This window comes from Xyrauchen texanus, chromosome 16 (assembly GCF_025860055.1).
Source record: "Xyrauchen texanus isolate HMW12.3.18 chromosome 16, RBS_HiC_50CHRs, whole genome shotgun sequence".
In the NCBI taxonomy this organism is placed as follows: domain Eukaryota; kingdom Metazoa; phylum Chordata; class Actinopteri; order Cypriniformes; family Catostomidae; genus Xyrauchen; species Xyrauchen texanus.
In genome coordinates this window covers 34,683,826-34,702,838 of record NC_068291.1, presented here as the reverse complement: position 1 = coordinate 34,702,838, position 19,013 = coordinate 34,683,826, and the positions used below count along the sequence as shown (strand labels likewise).

General features: G+C 38.7%; 2 protein-coding genes across 2 annotated transcripts in view; both read left to right on the top strand.

Annotated features, from left to right (window-relative positions):
• LOC127656964 (serine palmitoyltransferase 2-like) overlaps positions 1 to 19,013 on the top strand; it is a 919,074-nt gene that overhangs the window by 169,533 nt on the left and 730,528 nt on the right. The gene's annotated exons all lie outside the window — the stretch shown is intronic.
• The window catches only part of setd3 (SET domain containing 3, actin histidine methyltransferase), a 29,357-nt gene that overhangs the window by 3,232 nt on the left and 7,112 nt on the right, over positions 1 to 19,013 (top strand). The window contains exons 3-10 of the mRNA XM_052145557.1: positions 802 to 894; positions 4,221 to 4,369; positions 5,255 to 5,327; positions 5,926 to 6,182; positions 11,735 to 11,793; positions 12,695 to 12,809; positions 13,905 to 13,979; positions 17,093 to 17,259. Of these exons, the coding sequence (XP_052001517.1) occupies positions 802 to 894; positions 4,221 to 4,369; positions 5,255 to 5,327; positions 5,926 to 6,182; positions 11,735 to 11,793; positions 12,695 to 12,809; positions 13,905 to 13,979; positions 17,093 to 17,259 (988 nt within the window). The remainder of the gene's footprint in view (positions 1 to 801; positions 895 to 4,220; positions 4,370 to 5,254; positions 5,328 to 5,925; positions 6,183 to 11,734; positions 11,794 to 12,694; positions 12,810 to 13,904; positions 13,980 to 17,092; positions 17,260 to 19,013) is intronic.

The following is a 19,013-nucleotide window of genomic DNA, read 5'->3' as shown; positions in this document are numbered from 1 at the left end:
CATTACTCCAGCATAAGAAATATATTTTTGCTTTAGTACTATGGCAATATAAAAGCCAATTGTTTAATTATGCAAACAAAAACTCTTCATAATATAATTTTTACTAGTTTTATCACACAGGGCGTCTCACAAGGGGATCACTACATTTGGGGGTCCTTGGCACCAAAAAGTTTGAAAACCCCTGACTACACTACTGACTACATTCTTGCTTTGAACACTGTTACATTGAATTACTCCCATGAGTAGCACATTGTGATGGGTGCATCACTGTAACACAAAAGCATTTTGTGTTCTGTGTTTATGCCATAATTACATTACATGATTGTTATAATGTTTCCTGTAATGGGAAAAAAAAAAAACCTGGCTGCTGGATTCTGAAAATTGAGCCCCTGAGTTCAACATATTCTTAATTTCCTTTGTTAAATCAAATCTATTAAATAGGTAATCTTGTAGCTGAAGCCTTTATCCAAAATGACTTCTGTGGTTGTCAACTGGTTGGGCGTGACCCAGAAGCTGGTTTTAGGTCTGTTCTGATAAAGTTTGGACCTTGTGGAAAAACAATGCTAAATGTAAATAATAAAGGAGCAACCTGGGGTTAAAGAAATATTCAACCAGGTTCAATACAAGTGCATTTTTGGGTGGACTATGTCACCGAGAATGTGTCAGTCAGCCTTTGGCTATTCTAGGAACCTGACTTACTGCATTAATTTGCTTCATGCGCAACCTTTTGGGTCTGATTATCTTTCAATTTAATATACTGGTAATCAAATCAGAATATAATTTTTCTTTTGCTCTGTTCAGAGTGTAGCAGCGCTGCTCCTTCTCCTGGGAAAGAGTGGGAGGAATATGTTCAGATCCGAGCTTTGGTGGAGAAGATACGCAAGAAGCAGAAAGGTACATAGATCACTTCACATGAATATGATTTTGCATCAATGGAGGTGTGCATAGTGCTGTTGTGTAGAATTCGCCATTGGCCATTCTGATGGAAGTTCAGTGAAAAAATATTTAACTGTCGTAGTTGCAAGAATAAAGGGGTCGAACAAAACAGATGGTGTGGAACCTAAAGGGATAGTTCACCCAAAAAAATAAAAATATATTTTTTGTCATTACTCTTATGCTGTTCAAAACCAACATGACTTCTCTGGAACACAAAAACAGTGGTTTTTTTTTTTCAGAATTATCTTTGCTCTTTTACATAAAATAAAACCGACAAAAAACAAACCCCACCATAAACTTGTGTGCAGTTTTAAATAATTACTTAAGCCATATGTTATATTTGTAAAGGGATAGACCAAATTTAAAATCATTATTCGCTAAAAAAAAAATTTCCCATCTGCCATAGCTCTCATCTTGCATTCACACTCATGTCAGGATGCAAAGCTATTCTGTGGCTTCATATGATGTGTAATGCAGTTTTGGAGCTTGATAGCCCCCATCTGCTTTCACTTTCATTGTATGTATAATAGGAGCATGAACATTTTGCAAAACAATTCTTTGCTGTGCCGAATTTGCCTACTGTCAGAGGATGTACCGCTTTTGATGAAGGAATAGTATGAAGAGATTCTGTAGGGAATCTGGGCATAAATATACACTCACCAACCACTTTATTAGGTACACCTGTACACCTACTTATTCATGCAATTATCTAATATGTGTGGCAACAGTGAAATGCATACAATCATGCAGATATGGGTCAGGAGCTTCAGTTAATGTTCACATCAACCATCAGAATGGGGACATTTTTTTTTATCTGATTGATTTCGACCGTGGCATGATTTTTGGTGCCGGACGGGCTGGTTTGAGTATTTCTGGAATGGCTGATCTTCTGGATTGTTCACACACAACAGTCTCTGTTTTCTCCGAATGATGCCAAAAACATCCAGTGAGCGGCAGTTCTGCAGACAAAAACACCTTGTTGATGAGAGAGGTCAACGGAGAATGGCCATGCTGGTTCGAGCTGACAGAAAGGCTACGGTAACTCAGATAACCACTCTGTACAATTGTAGTGAGCAGAATAGCATCTCAGAATGCACAACATGTTGAACTTTGAGGCAGGTGTGCTACAACAGCAGAAGACCACATCGGCTCCACAATTGTCTAAGCCAAGACCAGAAAGCTGAGGTTGCAGTGGGTCTACATCAGACATTACATCAGAAATTAGCATGAATCATTCTAATTCAAAGTAATAGCCAGCATCATCCATTCATTGCCAACCATGTTAAAATATAATTTTGCATGAAAAATTCTGAATCTGTGTACTGATTACCATTGTCCCATGCCTGCCAAATATGTTGAGTGGTCCAAACATCATGTGTGGCCTAAACTGATCTTTTAATAGGAAGTTTGGTTTGAAAGCACTTGGCTGCACAGAGGGCTATAGTATGCTCCTTGTTCCCTATTTAGTGAATTACTTAACCTCCAGTGTGCTATCTGTCTCCACTGGTCTCAGAACAATTTGAAATGCACCTTATTTTCATCATGACTCTGTATACAGCCTCTGAAAGCAACCATGATTTTCAATGTGATAATGTACAGTGACTATAGGATATTTTAAATGAAAATGAGCATACAGTCCACATATGTGGTCATTGTGGTTAACAGCATCCTGTTTCGCAATACATCGCTCAAATGTAAAAAATGGCATATCGGATGAAACTAGAGACTCTAATCTTTGTCTCATAGAGATGAATGTTGTTTGGTGCCAAAAGTGCAAATCAACCCCAGAACAACAGCAAAGGACCTTGTGAAGATGCTGGAGGACACAGTTAGACATGTATCTATATCTACAGTAAAATTATTCCTATATCGACATAACCTGAAAGGCTGAAATATGCTACTGCTCCAAAACCGCCATAAAAAAACCCAGACTACAGTTTGAAAATAAAAAGATCTTACTTTATGAAGAAATGTCCTCTGGTCTGATGAAACAACAAAAATTGAACCATTTGGCCATATTGACCATCGTTATGTTTGGAGGAAAAAGGGTGAGGCTTGCAAGCCAAAGAACACCATCCCAAACGTGAAGCATGGGGGGGGGTTACTGTATCATGTTATGTGGGAGCTTTGCGGCAGGAGGGACTGGTGCACTTCACAAAATAGATGACATCATGATGGCATGTTTTATGTATATATTGAAGCAACATCTCAAGACATCAGCCAGGAAGTTAAAGCTCTGTCGCAAATGGACAATAACCCCAAGCATACCTCAAGTTGTGGCAAAATGGCTTAAGGACAACAAAGTCAAGGTATTGAGTGGCCATCACAAAGCCCTGATCTCAATCTGATAGAAAATTTCTGGGCAGAACTGAAAAAGCCTGTGTGAGCTAGGAGGCCTACAAACCTGACACAGTTACACCAGTTCTGTCTGGAGGAATAGCCCAAATTCCAGCAACTTATTGTGTGAAGCTTGTGGAAGGGTCAAAACATTTTGGTAGCCAAGTTAAACAAATTAAAGGCAATGCTACCAAATTCTAACAAAGTATGTAAACATCTGACCCACTAGGAATGTGATGAAAGAAATAAAAGCTAAAATAAACAATTCTCTCTATTTTAAGAATGTGAAATGTCAGAATAATAGTAAAGTAGTGATCTTAACTGATCTAAGACAGGGAATGTTGTCTACGATTAAAAATCAGGAATTGTGAAAAACTGAGTTTAAATGTATTTGGCTAAGGTGTATGTAAACCTCTGACTTCAACTGTAGGTATGGATATTAAGTCCCAGTGCTTGAGGGTTTCATGGAAGAGGAAAAGTTAAATGGGTTTGGAACAGTAGAATTTCAACATGTTGGTGAATGATAAAAATAGTCTTTTGGGATAGATATTCCTTTTAAGAGCAACATAAGAGAGTATACAAAGTCTTATTACCATTACCAGGTGTTACACCAATGTAAATGTATAGTGTACAGTGATTTTGATAATGCACATATACAGTAAATTGACACAACAAGTATTTCTGATGCAATGTTAAAAGACTTGGTACTGTTGCATTATTCAATAGAATACTCAGTGGGAATCTCAAAGAATAAACATTATACAACAGTGCAATTCAATACACTGGGTATCCATTTAGGTCCACTTTGTGGTGTTAGTGGCAGAGCAACATAAAACATTACAATGTAGTAGAAAAGTGGAAATTGTTACAAAGAGAAATTCTTTCTATTTTCAGTTCAGTATACATTTGCTATTTGAGCTTGTGATATTATTTCATTATTCCCTCAGGGATATCAGTGGTGTTCGAGGGCAGCAGAGAGGACTTTTTCTCTGAGCTGATGTCCTGGGCTGCAGAGTGTGGAGCTTCTTGTGATGGTTTTGAGATCTTCAACTTTGCTGATGAAGGATATGGCCTGAAGGCTACAAGAGATATTAAGGTTTGTAGTAAGGCTAATACTTATACAGTATTTAGCCCAGTGTTTGTTCCATGTGTTGGGCTGGTAAATCACACTTATGCTGTTTTTTTTAATGTAATTTAAAATGTAATGCATTCATGTTTATCTGTGACCTTAAAAATAGACCAACCATTGGTTTTACTTGAGGGCTCAGATTTTTGAGTTGGTCAGTAAGCCTCTTCCTGTCTAAATGGGTGGCTAAATTCTTGGCTAGATTAAGCTAAAATATGGACCAAGCACTATGCTGATTTGTCAAAAGTCTAGTTGACTAGTATCTTCCTAAAATCACATGGCAGGCACTCGCACAAACCCATATAATTGGGGTAACAAGATTGAATCCATTACAAATGTAAATTTACATGTGTGTTATATACTGCCAGGGTTTTCCGTCGGCTACAGAGCATGTTGTCATATCTGTTTAAGGACTGATTCTAGTAACCCAACTTTTATATTGGCAATGGATGAAATTAATTTGATTCTCTTTTTAATGGGCAAAGCAGGAAAACCTTTAATTGCCGGCATGTATGTAGTTATCATAACTTTTTACCATATCATCCTTGTTAGTGCTTTGACACAGTGGGTGTGGGGGGTACCCACACCCACACATGTCAATAAAGACCATAAATGGTCTTTATTGACATTTTCTCTTGCTTTGTTGATTGTGTAGACAAGTCTATCTATGCATTTAACATTTTGACTTTCAATACAGTTTTACACTATTTAAGTGATTTTTATTTTTTATAATATGGGAATCTGAATGTGTAATGGATAGAGCTAGCCCTGCAATCTGCCCTATTGATCCTGATGTCAAACTCCCGAAAAATTGAATAATTAATGCTTTTGAACACTTGTCTTTGTCCATTTTAGGCAGAGGAGCTGTTCCTGTGGATCCCCAGAAAAATGCTGATGACAGTGGAATCCGCCAAGAACTCTGTCCTTGGTGAGTTTTAGTGTCGCAAAGCCACATTGATGCATGCCACATTTCTCCTACTAGCATGAAAGATAGAAACTACAGCCATATAAATGTTGTTCTTCAGTCACACTTTATACTTTTAGACTGATTAATGACATTTTCACACTTAGCCTATTTGCTGTCTGAACCTATATTCAGTTGTCCCATCTCTCCTTGCTCCCACTGGTCTGCTTTCACACTGTGCTGTGTTGTCTGAACTATGGTACTTTTCCAAAATGCTTTCGAAATCAATGTGAATAACAGTAGAAGCTGTTTATAAATGCAAAATATAAGAAATCAATAGCAGTTCACTTCTGTAGTACATTCTTATCATCCATATTTTGCTCTCGGGTGTGGATCCTTGGTGGACACCCAAATACAAAAGACTGCTTTCAAACTAATCAAACAAACCAAGCTTTATGCCCGATTTAACCTGGTTTTATGTCAAAAAGTACCGTGAAAGTGGTGTCAATGTTACTGAACAACAGCTTTCTTCTGTTGGCTGCAGTGAAAGAAACTTTGTTTTGTTGTAATGTCTGGAAAACTGATATTTGCTGATAGACCCTAACTTCACCATTATTCACAGGGCCTCTGTACAGTCAAGACCGGATCCTCCAAGCCATGGGCAATGTGACTCTGGCTCTTCACTTGCTGTGTGAACGGGCCAACCCCAGCTCACCCTGGCTCCCCTATATCAAGACCCTGCCTGGTGACTACGATACGCCCTTGTACTTTGAGGAGGACGAAGTGCACCACTTGCTGGCCACACAAGCCATACAGGATGTGCTCAGTCAATACAAAAACTCTGCACGGCAGTATGCTTACTTCTATAAAGTCATCCAAGTAAGTCGCAAAGATTCCCTCTGAGTTTGTCTATATTTGCTAATTCTTGTTGGAGCTTTTTATTACTTATTCATATAACTTGATCTTCCATTTTGAGAGGAATGAATGACCTGGAAGCAACAGTTGACCACAGTTTTAGCTTGTTTGGACTGACAAAATAAATTGACACAATTGGAGTTAAAAATTCTAAACTACTGTATTTATATCCGAAGCTATCCAAAATGTAGTGTATTACTGGTACATCTTAATACATTTATTGCATTCTGCACATTGTTCTACATACTATTTTACATAAATTTGCATTAATAAAATATCCAATGTAGAATTGCATTTTACCATTCCAATGCAAAATATCTGTGCAGTGGTTAATACAGACTTGGCTTACAACACTGTCTCAAATTTCAGTTTCGGATGTCATTGAAAACTCCACAAATAACACATATTTTTGAACTTTCTTGAGTTGCTCTTAAATGTATGGCAGTTTTGACGAGTTGGGTGAATGATAGCACTATCTGTGTCTCATACGTGGTCTGCTAGCTGGACTTTTTAAGCAATCGGCACCACAAGTAATTCAGACTCTGTAGTCACATGAATAGATGTCCTTTACACTGCTGTCTGCCTGGGTGAGGAAATCCAGTTTTAAAAGGATCCCTGCCATTAAAGGCACATTGGAGATGGGTAAAAGAAGCTTTATAATGTCCTCTTGCACCCAATTTCAGGGCCCCTGATAAGCTGCTATTGACATGGCTCAGAGATAGAGCGGCAGTGGCACTTGTTGGCCAGCAGGGGGAGATATTTATCCCTTAAAGTACTTTTTCAAAAGCAAATAATAAATGGACAAATGTGCTTTAAGGAATAGTTTGTGCAAAATTCTGTCATTTATTCACCCTTATGTTTCCCCAAAGCCATATGAATTTCTTTCTTCCGTGGAGCAACAAAGCAAATGTTAGAATTACAGCCTCATTCCCAATTTTCTATAATTGCATATTTGTTCCATTTAATGGAATTGAATGGTGAATAAGACTAACACTCTGCCTAATGTCTCCTTTTTTTGTTCCACAGAACAACGGATGAACAAAGTCATATGGGTTTGGAATAACATAAGAGTGAATAGATGATAATAGAATTTTCATTTTTGGGTAAACTATCACTTTAGAAAAAGTAGTGGTTATTATTGGTTTCATTTGGTTAAATGAGGAACTAAAAAACAAAGAAAATTCCCTCATGGTAAGCCATTTCAATGTGTTTTCACTTCAAAAGTAAAAATATCTACATGCAACTTAATACGGAAATATTTTATTTGTGTTTATGCAGAAGTCCAGGCAATTGTCTGCCCTGCAGTTGTTATCCTAACTGGTTCAGAGGAACCTCTGTGATTATTTGTGTTCCTTAATTACAAAATGTCATGATGTCACTATAAAATGGAATATTAGTGTAATGTTGCAGATCTTGAATATGCAGGTTTTCGATTATTATATGACAATTTGAGATGACAATTCATTTAACCAGGACTGTGATCAGTCCAATAAGTTTTATATCCTGGTTCTTGGACCTCCTCCTGGCTATTAAGAAAGCAATAATATGCTCCGTTCCCCCATATTTTCATTCGAAATCTCCGCTGGTACATTCTGTTTCTTTCATTAGATGTCTGTCAATTAGAGAAAAGAAACTAATATTTCACATTACTGTCAAGATAAGGCATCAAATATTCATGCAAATAGTTAATGTATTTGTCATTTTGTCTGCAAGTCTGTTGACATTTTCTTTATTAAATGTTTTCTACTGTGTAAAAGGGGGTGGTTGTGTAATTAGGAACAATATTATTGTTTCTCATCCCCGGGGATAATAATTTTAATCAAGTGTATTTATGCTGTTTTCTATACAGTCACTCTGACAAATAACAGGAAACACAATAAACTAAAATATATGCAAATGCTACTTTAGGCCTTTGGCATCACTCATCAAGAAGGTAATCAGTTCTTATAAAAAAAAGGTTACCATCCTTTCCTTGTCCATTAGGTGGCAGAAGTGAGTTAAGCTTCAATGGAAGCTAGTCTAAATGAAACGTAACCTTCACTGAGACAACTAATTATGGTAGAATTTATTAAAATGGCCAGCATGTTAGTTAAACTGTAGTGGCAAAACAAAACTGGAAGACCCAGACAATCTCTTGACGTAACCACTGAAGGCATTGTGCAAAACTTTTGATCAACAGAAGGACTCATTCTTTCAAGCAGGAGTTCGTAGTGAAATAAACCTATAACTCTCTTTCCAGCTTGTCTGGAGCTCGTGTTTTTTCAAAGGGGTTGAGTTGCGGGGGAGGGTTGTCTTGCCGGCCCTTCGGTGAGTGTCCTGTCCGCTCGCTGCTCTCGGCTCTTCAGGTTGGGAGCCAGTGTCACTGTAATGACTACTGTCAATGTCAGCCTCTCTTCTGAGGCAGCCGCAGATGACCGGGCTGGAAAATTAGCTTGTCGCATTGGCTTTGAATTGAATTGACCTGATTGTACCTTCCACACATGACTGACAACCCCCTGTCCCTCCTCCCCAGCTTGCTTTATTTGGTCCCTGCCTCTACCTAGCCTTCTCCACAAGAAGAACTGGGTAAGCAAGGCCCTTCACCTGCTGGAATTGAGGAGCTTTTTATATATATTTTCCTGCTTGAAGAGGGATAGGCTGTTGTCAACGCCGGGTGCTCTCTGAGGAGTATCCAAGCGCTTCCCGTGTCCACGGGGGACCAATGATGGCTGCGCCTTCCTTGCTGGGCCTGGATGCGTGTGTGTGGGGGGGAGGTGAACCTCATAAGGTGACCCCGGTATGCAGCAAATGCAAAGTAACCTTGGTGTGCTGCATCTGCCGTGGTTGATGAGAAATTAACAGGGTCCCACTGGTACTCTCGCATTCCCCCCTCCCTGCACCTGGGAAGATATCTGTCTTACCCTCCTGATGCGGCTCAGAAAATGAGAGAGAGCGTTGCAATGTTGAACGACGATGTATAGATGCTTTCATTGTGTTGTTTATTGCAACATTGCTTGTTATTTGTTGTAGATCATCAAGTCGAAAGATGACTCTTGAAACGGCCCACATAACAGAATAAAATCAATGCTGTTTTAACCTCAGCATGCACCAGAACGATGAGCTCTCTAATGCTGGCCAGTGTGGCGGAAGAGAGACTGGGTGTTTGGGGATCTCGACTCCAGAAAGACCTCCTGGAGGCCACCGGCCAATTAGCCGCATTTCCCGCCGTCCTCGTTAAGGAGCGCAGGTGCTCTTGGTGGGAGCTTTTGTTTTCTAATTGATTTACAGGGCCGTTCCCCCCTCGTCTCCCTCAGAGCCACGGTGCCATTGTGGCACATGATGAATTACCTCTCTCTGGTGATGCTAATGCATCACAAGCTCAACCTGCAGCAGTGCAGCTGCCCTTTATCTCCGAAAACTACACCTCATCAAACGTGCCGTCTAAAACTCCCTATGTTTCGCCTTACCCCACTGTCTTAAACTACCTTTATATGTGCATGCGTCCTGCTGCACGTTTTTCCAGACAAGTGGCCTTTTCCAAACACCCAGTGCTTTACCGGATCCAGACAGACCTTTCGGTGGTCTCTTTGAAACCAGGTTTGCCCTCCCCCCTGAGGTTTATCATTCTGTTCAACTAATTATTGCCTTAATTGAATCTATTACGGTACTCAGGCACTCTGAGTATTCCAATCTCAGAGGGCAAAAAATATAATTAACGGCACTTTAACCCTTTTCAGATGGCCTATTATGGCGACCGATGCTCTTCTAGATTTTTATTCATTGTTTAGCTGGCTTCAGCACATCTTCGCTTAAAGAAGTCTATGGAGGAGTCTCTGGAGATTTGCCCTATTACTTCCATCAAACTTGTGCTTTTTTTTTTTTTTTTTTTTTTTTTGTCCTTACATGAACCACTTCCCTTCATTTGAAGCATGAGACTCAAACCCAGGACACTGAATTCTGACTTGCTGGCTTTACCCAGGACTTATCTTTTAATGGTTGTCCATCAACGTATGTGAGCGGTGCTTCTACGCTGGTTCTGATTCAGACCTGTTCGACCAATTCTGGATTAACTGAGAGGAAGTGGTCAGGCTTAGCTCTGTTATTATATCCTGCTTTCAAAATTTACAGCCGCCCTTTCAACCTTCATCCACCTGAGCTTGGCGCACCTTATGGCTAATGGCAAGGGCTAGGTCAGGTGTTGCAGAGTACAAGTTCGCTCATTCTACTGTAGGGATAAAACTGTATAGCTGGACTCTTTTCTGACTCTTTTCTGACAACACACAGGCAAAGATATGATGTGACCACACACTTGCCTTTTGTTATCGCAACATTCGCTAAGTGTGTGTGTGTGGGTTCCATAGAAGCAAAGGAGGTATACAGGGCTCTATTAGTGTCAGGCAAATTGATTAATGAGCTGAGAAGGTAAATGGAAGGTAAAAGTTAGGTACTACTTCTGAGCTCTTTCATTTCATGCTTATATTACTCTGTTTGAGAGCTTAATGATACAGCTTGATTCATGAACGAATAAGTTTGTGCCCCCTTTCCAGTAAGCATTCGCGTGAAACTTCTTTTGAGGTAGTGAATCATTTGCAAAGCATCACATTCTATTTTAAGGGAATGGTTTGCTTAAACTGAAAATTGTCGTCATTTTGTCAGTTGAAAAACGTGCACATTGAACAAACATCTTGGTATTGCATGTTTTTTTTTTACCAGGGTTATTTTGGGTATATGTCTTAAATAATTTTTCATTTCCAATCTCCAAGTTTACTTTTTTGTTTTCTTTTGTTCTTTTTGTTTTACTGTCTGTTAGGCAGTTTTATCACTCCTCCTGTGTGATGGACTGATCACCCGAGTCGTGATTATGACTTTTGTGCGCACGCTTTTTGATGTATTGCGTTATATACATATCAACGCCATTACCGTTTGCAGGGCACCTCATTGTGGAGTACAGTGCTTCATTTCACAGGACAAGCGCCACACACACAGCCGTGAGAGTACCTGTGGGGGAAAAGAGGAATATCCTTCACTCTCAGCTACATACCTACGTCTATTTTTATGGCTCATTTTGCATGTTCAGGAAGGTGCTACGGGCCGGTTGAATTAGACCCTGGCATTCTTTGCTCCCCACATTTTTTTCTTTCTATGGGATTGTAGCCTTTTTTTTTTTCTCCTCTCCATGACACCCGCTGCAAATGAGCCCTTGGAGGGAGGCAGACTGTGGCTTTAAATGTAGATTTCTGTGGCACCAGTGGCTCTCTGTCACCCAAATTGATGAAGCAGATTTATGACGACTGCTGGGCACAACAAATTAAGTTGACAGTGATGTATGGAGGGCTAATGCCACCATGATCCTTGCATAGCACCACTGGACGCTCTCTGCCTGGCTACACTCTTGTTAGGATCTGTTAGGCAGCCACATAATGAAATTCCTCTGACTGATTTGTGTTTTTTTTTTTTTTTTTTTCCGCCTCCCCCCCCCCCCTCCCACCTCCAAATCTCCCTTTTTTCTCCTTTGTCTTTCCATCTTCAATTCCCAGACTCATCCGAACGCCAGCAAACTACCCTTAAAAGATGCCTTTACCTTTGACGACTACAGGTTGGTTGAAATGTCCTACCCTGTTAAAAAAGTTTAACTTCTCTTCCCTTCTGAGGTTGAAAAGGAAGAAGTACCATGGGTTGGGTGTAGGGCCATGCAATGGCCTCTAAAAATGAGCCGTTTGTTCTCATTGTTCTATCATTAGCACCAAATTATCTGTGAAGGAATAATTTATCATTGGTCCCCTTTCATCTTCAGATTGTTGAATATGATGCAAGTCTGTGCTCCCGTTGGGTAATGTGTGAAGAGAATGGAATAGCGTCTTGTTACAGCTAATGTTGTCTTCGGTGGACTTTTAATTTTTAAAGTTCCTCTTAATAAAGTACATGCAGGTTATTGGTGTTAGTTGGACATTGTTTTTCTCAATGTCAGATTTGAGGTCATAATATTGCCAGGTCTTCGAGCGATAACATATTAAAGTGGGCCATATTCTGCACTTTTGTAATTCACTCAAGCATAGTCAAGCATTCTTGTACCAAAAGTGTAAATTTACATGAACATTTTTGGTGAGCACTTGCTAACCATTTACAGGGCTGGCCAAGTTACTGAAAACTGAAAGCCATTGATATACGTAAAAATGTGGGCTCATAGTTGTGACATTAATATCATAACATTTTCTGACCCACTGTTGCAGCTTGGTTTCCAAGGTCAGGATGGACTAGAGAAAAAGCTTTTTTTAATTATATGCATTGATGATAAATTAGGTCTACATAGTAAATTAAAGCCGTTTTTTCCCTTAATAAAAGTCATTTTTAACTTGAACAGTAATGTTAGTATTAAATACAGGGCTTATAATTTGAAATGATATAGAAATGTCACATTATTATGTAAACTAAGTATAAGCTGCAGGGGATACAATATGTACCAGGTTTATACAAAAGGAATGTCATTTGTGTGTCAGGTGGGCAGTGTCCTCTGTGATGACCCGTCAAAACCAGATTCCCACAGCAGATGGAGGTCGGGTCACACTGGCCCTCATCCCACTCTGGGACATGTGCAACCACACCAATGGCCTGGTGAGTCCAGAGCATTGCTCCAGTACACCCACACAGAATAATTCTCCATTTAAAAAATAAGTGTGTGTGTGTGTATGAGATATATATATATATATATATATATATATATATCACATACATGCATGCATATGGTCAAGAGAAGGCTAAATATTTGTTTTGGAACCAAGCCCAAGTACACTGTCTCTTGTCTAAAATGAGAAATTCAGTTCAACAATTTCTATATATTCTTGCATGTCATGCATGTTTACAGTGCTTTCAGTTGTATTGCAAATTTGAAGTACAGAAAAAACATTCACTTGTAGAGATGTCAGGAGAAAAATGTAATGTGTTTTTCAGTAGATTATGCCTTGATCCCAAGGGATTTTTTTTTTATATTTATTTGGAGAATTTGTCTTTGATTGCACTCAGTGGCTCTTGCCACAGTGCAATATATTGCCTGTGTGTATATAACTGTGTAATGTACTTATGTCCTAAAATGAAGTTTCGTTTCACACTATCATTCTTGTGCATTGAAAATCAGAGTCATTAAAATATGTAATGAAATGGTTTTCTGGCAATCCCCTGGTTAAGGTTTAATAAAAACATATTGCGTGTAGTGTACTAGGGGTTTTTATAATTAACCCTTTTTATTTGATTTAGTTGATTTCTGAACATTTTCAGAAATGTAATAGTGAAGGGTTGTATTTATTAAGGCATTACTTATTTGCTTGTTTTGCCCTGTTGTTTTGTTTCATTGAATCTTTCTGGGAGTATATCACAAACATTTAGCCATTTTTGTTCCACGTTATCAAAAAGCAAAAAGCTTTTATACACATCATAGGGGCAACAAGCAGAAAGTTACAAAATATATTGCATAGTATTATTTTTTAAAAGTAGCCATGCTTGAGAAAATGTCCTCCAGTTTTGTAAAGAAATGAATACTTCGTGAGAATTTGTATTTGACTTTAAAACTAATTTCAAGCATTGAAGCATAAGCCTTTAGATCAAATGTTTTCAAGATTGTGAAAAACAAATTCAATCAAGTGTCCAAACGTTTGCCTTGTAGTGTACCTTAGTATTATATGACATTCCTCTGATTTTGTTGTTCTTTTCTAGATTACGACTGGCTACAACCTAGAAGATGACCGATGCGAATGCGTAGCTCTCAAAGATTACAAAGAGGGCGAACAGGTGAGTAACACAACACCTTACAACAGCTCTTGCATTTTAAGGTCACAATTAGGTTTGGCCACAATACTTTCCAGCAGAAATCTCCCAAAGTATCAGAGATGGATGAAGTTAGCGCCATGATGTCCACCTAATCTTGTACATTTTCAATTTCCATTGACACACACTCACCTGGCACTGCTCTGTGCTCATGGCTCTGTGATGCATTTATCAGCAAGCGCCATTACAGAGGCCCGGGGGTAATATCAGAGCAAAGGCATTCAGATCCAGCCATAGGAAGAGTGGATGCGCAGGGCACACAGTGACAGGCCAGGTATACACCCTTGCGCCCCCCCTCTCTCTCCAGAATGTGAATTATTTGATAAGATTCAGAGAGACAGCCAGTGGAAGAAGAAAGAGAGTGCAGGGACCAGCGTGTGGGACTCGGACAAGGGTTGGAATAGGAATAGGAGGGGCCGTTTCAGGAGCGCCATTCCATACAGAGCCATTTGATCCCTGATTCCTACTGCTGATTTCGCACTGGGCCGGAATTCGATGTGGACAGGCTGAGAACAGGATTGAACTGTGCTTCTGTCTCACCTTTACTCTCTCTATGCTTTATCTCTCTCTCACACACACTCTTTGCACTGCACTATCTGTAAATGTTGAGGATGTACTGTTGAGGGAAAACCTTTACCTTTTGGATGGTTTAAAGTAGTGGTCGACCGCTATATTGGCCGATTTTCATAATTTTTTAATAATCTGTGTCTGCCCATAAATTTTCCTGTTTGGCTGATTTGTTTCTTGAGGTCTCTGAGAATTGCCTGCTTGCATGTGAAGCAACTGAGACATGTAAAAACAATCAGCCATGGTTCTTTTTGTTACGTGCCATCATGCTTCTACAATAATTGACCGGTGTGCAAAATGCCATTTAAACAGTCCGCATATCAGAACCACGGCAGATGCGTTCGAGCTCATCCTTACATCCTGGCCACGCCCTCCTTCTCGTCACAACCAACCTCCCACCACTTCAGAGGATCCAGCATTCAGTGGAGCGCACATATATATTCCTCTGAAGCATGTATTCTAACAGTCTCTCCTCAACAATTCCCTGTGACTTAACTTTTCTAATGATAAAAGGCAAATATCGATAAAACTTCTATTATATACCATATGCAAATGTCTAATTTTAAACAGATATAATTCACTAACCTCACGAAAATCCAGCATTTTCTTCCCGTCGAGTACTCCTCTATTGAAATATCTTCCTCTGAAGCATGCATTCTTATAGGAGATTGGTGCTTGCGCTGGATCCAGCCAAGCGCATTTGAGTGCTATTTCAAAGTACAAGAGATTCACGTGCGCTATGATTACATATCATATTCACTATGGAATATACAGCCGTGGCCAAAAGTATTGGCAGTAACAAATGTTTTGTTTCGCAAAGTTTTCTGCTTCAGTTGTTGTGGTGTTGATTCACGTTTTTCTAGGTTGTGCAGAGTGATCAAATGCATTTTAAATAATTGCAAAAAAGCACAAAAATATTTACTTTTATCACAAAAACCCAAATTTCACAGTTTATTTTTTTTGGCCCTGGCACAAAATGACCAGCTAACATTATTTCACTAATCATAACAGCAGCACCTGGGAAATTGTGAACTAGTACTAGTCAGATGAAATCATTCTGATTGGATTATAAGAGCAGACTGAAGGCTATAAAAGGAGGGAAGAAGTGCTTCCAACCATTGTGTTCTTGTTAGCAATGGTTACCTCTAAAGCAAGATGTGCAGCCATCATCCCTTTGCATCAAAATCACCTCCCATGCAAGGAAATTGCTGCAAAGAATGTTGTACCTGAAAGAACCATTTGCTGGATCATCAAGAACTTCAAGGAAAGGGGTTCAACTGCAGTTAAGACTTCAGGATGTTCCAGAGTGTCCAGCAAGCGCCAGGACCATCTCCTAAGGAGTCAGCTCAATATTGGCAGCAGGTTGGTGTGAGTGCATCAGCACGCACAGTGAGGCAAAGACTTTTGGACAATGGCCTGGTGTCAAGAAGGGCAGCAAAGAAGCCACTTCTCTCCAAGAAAAACATCAAGGACCGACTGAAATTCTGCAGGAAGGATTGGACAGCAGAAGACTGGTGTATAAGCTTATGATGTTCTCCGTGCTTTCATGTTTCTTTCTCCCTCTCTCTCTTCTCAACAGTTCCTTTAAACTGTTAACTGTCTTGTCTAATGATAAAATGGCAAATATCAATAAAAATCATATACTGTCTGCAAATATGTGGATATCTCATTGAAACCGATTGAATTCACAGACCTAACAAAACTTGTATGCATATATTCAATAGCCTGAATCAAAACATTTTTCCTCGGTTTCAGATGTTGTGCAACTGTCAGTCCGTGACACTCAAAGCAGGTGATCCGGGCAGAGTATACTTGAAGTGGTCAGTAGACTGCTGCTCTCAATAGATCCACACGAGCAATAGAGGAATTTTTAGTAGAAGCGCTTCATGTGTGCTTAAAGTAAATGTCAATTCACTGTGAACTGTACGTACAATTAGTTTGACTTATGAGAAAATGGTTTTGCACATACCATTCATGGTTGCTGGACTACTGTGTGCACTGATGTATTTCATAAATAACAACAGTATTACAATTTCTTTGTGCAAACAATTACTTAAATGGGAAGACTAAAGAGAAACCAGGATAAACCACTATCTACCATCCTAATTATATTTTTTACAAATTTGTTTTGTGCTTAATTGAGTAAATTTGTAATGCTAAATAAAAGTTAAAGTAAAATGAAATTATTATTATTTTTATTTTTTTGTGCCTATTTATTTGAAATTTACTATTATATTAAATTTTGTGATATACGAGTAATATATGCCTCCCTGCTCTCTGGATATCGTTATCAGCCGTTACAAAAACAGTACTGATTGACCACTAGTAAAGGCTAATGGACACTGACTGAAAGCTTAAAAACTCCTATTTTGATTTTATGGCATCTTTGATATATTTTGCTCTAGAAAGTGAAAGCAATGCCTCTACACTCCATTATGCTTTTTCTTGTATTGTGTTGTAAAATGCCCAAAATAGCCCCCTTTCAAACAGTCTTCATTCTTTTTCTCTAGATCTACATATTCTACGGTACAAGATCCAATGCAGAGTTTGTGATCCACAACGGTTTCTTCTTTGAAGACAACACACATGACCGTGTGAAGATCAAGTTGGGTGTTAGCAAGAGTGAGCGTTTGTATGCTATGAAGGCAGAGGTTCTGGCACGTGCAGGCATTCTTGCGTGAGTACCCTTGACAGCAATGACATAACTTCCTTTTGTCCCTATTTTTTTACACAATGCAGTTTTAATTAGATTTTTTTCAAAACTTTTGCTGATTTAACAAAATATATATAAATCTGAATAAGTCACTCTCCATAATTCTGCTGCCACTTGCACTGATCAGCCACAATATTAAAACCACTTGCCTAATATTAACTGAAGCTCCTGACCCGTACATGCATGATTTTTATGCACTACACGATTTGATGCACTGCTGCCACATGATTGGCTGATTAGATAATCGCATGGATGATTGTTGGTGCCAGACGGGTTGCTGATCTCCTTGGATTTTCACACACAGCAGTCTCTAGAATTTGAAAAACATCCAGTGAGGGGCTGTTCTGTGGATGGAAACACCTTGTTGATGAGAGAGGTCAATGTCTCAAAATGTTAAACAGAGAAAAGTCTTAAATGTCTTGAATGATACAACAAAAGGGCTTACATTTTGGGACGGAAAGACAGGAAACGTGATGTGACCTAATGTGATTATCAAACTTCAAAAGTATATGATTTAAATAAATGCATGTGCTGCGTACTTCAAAGTGAAAACGCATCACTGTTGTATTTTCTCCAAGCATGTGGAGGCTTGCGAGTGTTTTCAGCTGTTGCAGAACAGTTGACAATCATTAGGACATATTGGAAATTTATGACAAACCACTGAAGATCAACCATTGATAATGACAATGACAATATAGTGTTGATAAAATATGACAGTGTTGATTTTTAATTGATTATATTGTAATGCGTTGTAGATTATTGTAGGAGTGCCCATTTTATTTCACTTATCTGTTTGAATGAGCAGCTGGAAGCAGTGAAGCACACGCATTTCAAAATAAAAGTCCCCAGTGTTCAACCTTTTAAATTAAAAATGTTTGCAACTAAGAATCAAATCTTTGGTATTTTGGTTGCACCATAAACTGCATCTGGAATTTAATCCAATATTGGACTCTTGTAAGCCTCTGTCTGGCCCTCTCCATCTCATTAAGGAAAGACTAAGAACATTTAATATAGGCTACCAATTTTAAAAACTATTGGCCAATTAATTGCTTTTCTTTCAACACCTTATTGAATCAATAGAATCTAATATCGGTTGACCTCTAATTTGTATTTATTTTTTATAATGTTACATAAACAAATTTTAATGTTTTGTAGAGAAATGTGGAAAGAATTTGAGTGTTTAAACTTGCTTGTTGAATGTGTGCCGCTGCCTGTTTAAGTAAGAGACCGTCATCCATGATTTGTTTTGAGATTGTTTTGGTATGGGGATACGGTATTAATTTTATTTGTTCAGGTCTTGGAAAAAGATCTTTATGTCTTAAATTTGATTTTAAAAACCCTGTTCTGTGTAAATGGCCCGAACACTTCATGAAGACTCAATGTTCATAACACTTTTAGTTCTTTTGCTCAAAAGACATGAATAACAATAAGGCAACAGTCTTTTTTTTTATTATCATTTAAATTTGATTTTACTTTATTTTCAATACTCTTTTTTTTTTTTTTTTTTTTCTGACTTTCAATTTTAAATTCCCCTCTTGGTAAAACCTTAAACATTTAAATCTGCTTGCTGTAGGAATAATCAACCAGGTATAATTGTGTCCCATTGCTGTTGAAGCTCTGGAGTTCACAACAGTGAACTTTTTGTCACACTGTTCAATAGCCTTTAGGTCTACAAAAGCCCATCTGAAATTACCTTTTGATTCAGGTCAGAGCCTAGA